The 6,000-nt window shown below is 34.1% G+C and overlaps 1 protein-coding gene across 1 annotated transcript in view; it reads right to left on the bottom strand.

The window, feature by feature from the left end:
• Positions 1–4,278: 4,278 nt before the first annotated feature.
• The window catches only part of CLCN4 (chloride voltage-gated channel 4), a 103,375-nt gene continuing 101,653 nt past the window's right edge, over positions 4,279–6,000 (bottom strand). The window contains exon 11 of the mRNA XM_015817149.1: positions 4,279–4,442. Within this exon, the coding sequence (XP_015672635.1) occupies positions 4,352–4,442 (91 nt within the window). The 3' untranslated portion in view covers positions 4,279–4,351. The remainder of the gene's footprint in view (positions 4,443–6,000) is intronic.

The following is a 6,000-nucleotide window of genomic DNA, read 5'->3' as shown; positions in this document are numbered from 1 at the left end:
GGCGCTTCCACTGAACCCTGACAGTCCCAAAGAAGCACTGATCCTGGCACTTCCGCTGAGCCCTGACAGCCCTGCAGCTCCATCCGTCTCTCGCTCAGGCTTGTGCGGTACTGCTACCGGTTCAGCTCATTCCCCTCCCCCACTACCATTTTTCTAGGATGGCCGCGTACCACCTGCCAGGTGCCAATGTACCACAGGTGGTACCCGTACCACTGGTTGAAAAGCCTTGCACTAAATTAATGAAAGCGGTGGCTTACAAAGAAAACCTATACAAAATGTTTTACAGATGGCATTTAACACCAGTGAGATTAGCGAAAATGTTTAAAAATATATCAAAGAAGTGTTGGAAATGTAAACAAAACCCAGGTACTTATTATCATATCTGGTGGACATACCCTAAAGCTAAAATATTTTGGTAAAAATACACATATGGTTGGAAAAAATGACTAAAAAACATATAGATTTCAAGCCAGAACTGTTAGGCATAATAGGAGGAAACTATGAGAAAGATTGTATATACTTAATTTTACATGTATTAATTGCAGCAAGAAATGTATTTGCCCAATATTGGAAAAATGAAAACTTACCAACGGAAGAATAACTAATTAAGAAAATTTTAGATTGTGCAGAAATGGACAGATTGACATTAAAGATAAAAGAGAAAGAAAACTCAGTGTACTTTAGAACATGGGACAATTTTTATCAATGGCTAGAAAAGCGAGTTAGAGAGAAAGGAACGTGATATGTACTATGTAACATTGAATATATACTAGTAAGAAGAAGACTATTGAGCAATTAACTAAAATATTGATTATGATAATATAGAAATTAATTCTTACTTATTATTTTTTAAATACATGAACCCAGACAATATGCTGTATAAAATTGCAGTTATTTTTCATTAACCAGTATCAAAGGTTTATTTACCATTTGGCATGACAGCTTCATTTTCATATAATAAAAATCACTGAATATATTTCATTATAATAAATTTTAAACTTTTATACAACCAACCTTATTCTTAAATGAACCAATTTCATTAAAAATACTTCAGTTTAAAAAAAATCTTTATCTGGAATCCTTCCTGTTATCTCTTGAGTTGGAGGAAATCAGACTCAGACACCCTCTTAAAATTAGCAGTTTCTCATCTTAATATTTCATTAACCCCATGACATTCAGTATTTAAAGTCACTTAGCATTCAATCTTATACCACACAAAAATAAAAGTATCAAGAATTCAAACCATATTTCCAAAATATTACAGCATTTTGATGTTTTGCTTCAGAAAGGAAGAATTATCTAAAATCAGAATTATTTGTCTGTGCAAATATCTAAATTGTATTAATTTGTGAGTTATTCTATTATTCTGGTTTACAAATCAACCCATGAAATCAGACATTTCAAAAAGAAAAAAATCCAAAAGTAAATCTACCTCTAGCTAAATAAATCGTTATTTACTCATATGTTACTATGTTTTTGCTTCTATTAGAATGGAAACAAATCATCTCCAAAATTCTTATACCTGGCTTATGTCAAATAATATACACCAAGTGGAGAAATATAATTTCAATGTTAGATACCAGCATTAAAACGTAACATTTGAGACTGATGGACACGAAATATATCAGCCTATACTGTCATCCAGCATGCAGTGCAAAGTTATTTAGTGTAGTGTGATTTGCACAAGTTAGGGGACTTTTTTTTACACTTAATCCCATATTTTACAGAATATACCAAGTTCACTGGTTTTAATCTATTTCACATAGTATGATAATATTTCATGAAACTGTACACCTAAACACCCTCTCTAGGATTCAGATAATGAAAGATCAATACTCTTTTGCAAGGTCTTATTTGTTTTCCTTGGGTACTCTGTGTTTTGCCAGACAATACAGGGAAACTGCATAGCCTTTGCTCAACCTAGAACCCACTGATATAGCAATAGCAATAGCACTTATATACCACTTCATAGTGCTTTAGCCCTCTCTAAGCAGTTTATCGAGTCAGCATATTGTTCCCAACAATCTGGGTCGTCATTTTACCGACTTCGGAAGGATGAAAGGCTGAGTGAATTGAACTGCTGAAGTGCTGGCAGCCAGCAGTCAGCAGAAGTAGCCTGCAGTACTACATTCTAACCACTGCGCCACCCTGGCTCATATATATCTATGTCAATATTCTTCAATACTGCATGAATTCTCAACATATGCTAATTGGAATTCTTGCAGTTTTCATCTGACAAGGTGAATTGAAATAGTGTATAGTCTTAAGAGTCACAAACTTACACTGAATTCTTCCAATGCCAAAGCAGCAGGGAATAGCAATAACACTTAGACTTATGGACCACTTCATAGTGCTTTACAGCCCTCTCTAAGCGGTTTACAGAGTCAGCATATTGCCCCCAACTATCAGGGTCCTCATTTTACCAACCTTGGAAGGCTGGAAGGCTAAGTCAACTTTGAGCTGGTTAGGGTCAAACTCCTGGCAATCAGCAGAGTTAGTGTGCAATACTGCATTCCAACCACTGTGCCATGATGGCTCTGCCAAAAATGTCATTTATAATGTAAATTTTGAATTTATACTGGCTATTGCTTATTCTGAATCTGAATGATAAAAATGAAGAATGAAAATGAAAATTCACAGACTTTCTCACAGAAGAGCCATTTCTTTGTATTAAAAGGCAGGGATAGTTAATAACTTTTCAAAAGTTGGAAATTTTTTATTATTTTCCAAATGTTATTGTTCTATTATTTTCTGTCATTTGAAAAAGTAGAAAACCGCATTTTTAATGAAACACAATAGATATTCTCTGGTGTTCTTCTATAAAGGTAAGTCTCCTATATAAATTCTGAAAAACATCCTGTCAATTATTAAATTATTTTTAATTCTAATTATTGTTATTCCCAATCTCTAAAATTGGGTGATGTGTCCAGACAGTGATATATTGATAAATCTTAAAACCAATACCATGTTGTCATAAGCAACTTAATATCAAATCTTTTTGTTCCAGGCATAGAGAGCCATGGTTTCTTCAATTGGGTAATCTTTTGGCAAAATATCGAACATGCTTACACAAGAAGTAGATTTCATATATACATCAGTCAATAAATTTATCAACAAACTAGATAATATAGAATATGTGCTAATGTTAGTGGGGTTACAAGCTGGGAAACCATCTTGATGTTTCCTGGAGCCCATTTCAACATATTTCTTCTAGGAACTAGTAATAAATGAGCACCCCAAAAATCAAATGCCTGAGACATGTAATATGAAGATTATCTATGGCAAATATTTTATTTATCATATTCATGTCCAAACTTCAAACTTGTTTGTACTTTTAACTATAAAAATCAGTTAAACTGATTCTAAGATGGTTTATAAAATATTTCATACTGTAAAATCTATTTGTGACATAAAATAAATATACAATATTTCCAGAAAGAATGAATACATTTTTTAAAAAAAACTGTGTTAATATGCTTTTTCTCCTCTATAGAAAAAAACAATAATGTGTTTTTTTTGTCTAGGAATACTGAAGCTTATTGTTCAAAATACTTTTTGACAAAAATGTGTGGCCAGAATTGCAATTTAATGTCAGTTATGCTGGAAAATATATAACCCTATGACATCATACTCGTGTATGGAAAAACAGTAAGAAAAAAATTTCATCATAAAAAATGACAGAATTTGCAGATTATTTCATCATATTACAAATGAACAGAATAACTCAAGACTAAACAATAGCACTAAAAGTGAACTGAAATACCCCTTTACTTCTACAATATCTATGAACTTCTGCAATAATAGTAAAAGCAAGAACATTCTTCACAAAAGTATGCAGCTTTAGAAAATAACCTAATTTGGGAATCCAAATTTAAGAAATATGAAATAGGGCATGTGTAATGAAAACATTTTGCATTCTTGATTATATTGTAGGCATAAATATGCTTGCTGTTTTAAATATCTTTTATCAAGATGATGGCTTCTCTCTGCTCCCAAATGTTTGTAAAGATGATTAACGCAGATAAAAATAATATAAATGCATTTATATTAATGGGATACGATAGGCAGGACAAGGAGAAAAATGTGCCATGGTAAGGACTGTATTTATGACAATATGTTCCCAGGAAACATGTTGCCAGGAAAAACAGCCCATAGCTGAATTGAATTTTCAAATACATTTACCAACAACTCAAATATTCAGTTTGTTATAATTTTCCCTGGGTTCTGCTCTTAACAAAGTTGTATTAATTTAAATTTTATTTTAACAAAAAATGAAGAGCTATTCGAATTCCTTTCAATCAGTTCAATAGGAATCTTTTCCTTTAACTAGGAAAACAGCCTTGGGAACAGCCTAGTTAAACATGATGGATTCAGGATCTTGATTTGCCATTTGAGCCATATGCCTTAACACGTCCTTTTTGGTGATAATGCCCAGCAGCCTCCTAGAGAAGAAGGAAAGGAAAGAAACAAAACTGTGATTAATCATTAGCCTGTCTTGTTCATTTTTCAAATTCTGCTGCAGGTAAAACTTACAACACAAAACAATCAGTTTCAAAAAGACACCCTGCTCTTCCCTTTTTTAAAAACGAAGAAATGGGAATTTTAAAAAAAGAATGAGTTGCATTTATGAACTGAAAAAAAAATTTGTCACAATGCATTGCTTTTATGAATACAGAGCTTTCATTACATTTTTCTCAGCCTTTGGCAAAGGGATAAAGATACCACATTCTACCCAGCTGCATTCCTCAATGCACTTAGTTAAGGCTATTTCTTGAGCAGGCTCAAACTTGTCCAACTTTACATCACCTCTCCCAAACCATTTCCAGAAACTGTTGGGATCCTCCAGGCCAAAGCAGAAGAAGCTCAGCGCAGGGCATAAAGAGGCTGATACATCAAAGTATTGCAAAAACCTTGAAGGCAGAGGCTCCTGAACTGTGACCTGAATGCCAATACATCACATTTAAAGAAAGCTTCATGCAAAACCAGTGAATTATATGCTCTCCCCTTTCTCTCACAGGCATGCTTCAATGCAAAAGGATTGAAGTTCTCAAATATATGTTCATTCTATCTATCATGAGTTTTTATCAATTATTTTAGAGGGGGGTTGCTATAGCTGCTAAGAAAACTGAAAAACAATGGTAAAAATATAAGTAAAATTAATAGTCAAGCTAATCTTAACTGTATGTAATACAGACTTACTAAGTTACCCTGATAACAAAACCCTTTGAATAATCAGTGCTAATTATAACAGTCCAATGCCTCAAATAATTGACCCTACTGTTCTAAACAGTGCTGTGGCACTGAGGAGGTTGGCCATGGCATGGGACTTGTGATGGCACATCTTGGCAGGAGGGGCTACTGAGGATGAAATAGATACCTGGGGGCAATGACAGCTGGCCCTGGGACTCTACGTCAGCTCTAGTGCCACCATCAAAGAGTGCCACTGTGTAGATTGGCTAAAAGGGCAGAGATGGCATTGGGCAAAGACAACAAAGCTTGTTTGGCCAACAAACTGACTTTTGTTGGCTCCAAATGGCTCAGTTTTTCCCCTCAAGCTTGTTGTGCAAATAAATAGCCTTCCTGTCTTCTCTACACTTAGATACTGCTCTGTTTGCAGCATCTTTCTATGACTGGGTCAAATTCACAATGTCCCAGGCATTTAGTCTCTTCTAAGTGTAAGGCAATAAGTTTTCATTAATTTCAGTTGACTTAAATTATTCTTATGAATATTCCTTCTCTGACAGTTTTCATATTATCAGAATAGTATAAGGCAACACACTGTCATTAATTTAATGTGAAATTTAATTGTACTGATATGGAAACTGTTGGCGGGACAGGTTCCTAACTTTTGCCCCTTATAAGTATTAGTGTATAAATGTTGTTTATCAAAAACAGAATCTGTCTACTTTTCAGCCAATGAGGAAATTGGAAAAAGCACTAAATATTCCTCTAGCCTTGGTTTATAGCTTCAGTAGGTCTTCACCACTTCCAGCACTGCAT

The sequence above is a fragment of the Protobothrops mucrosquamatus genome, unplaced genomic scaffold, assembly GCF_001527695.2.
Source record: "Protobothrops mucrosquamatus isolate PMUCROS unplaced genomic scaffold, P.Mucros_1.0 scaffold_125, whole genome shotgun sequence".
NCBI classification, from domain to species: Eukaryota; Metazoa; Chordata; class Lepidosauria; order Squamata; family Viperidae; genus Protobothrops; species Protobothrops mucrosquamatus.
This window is presented reverse-complemented; position numbering and strand designations above follow the sequence as displayed.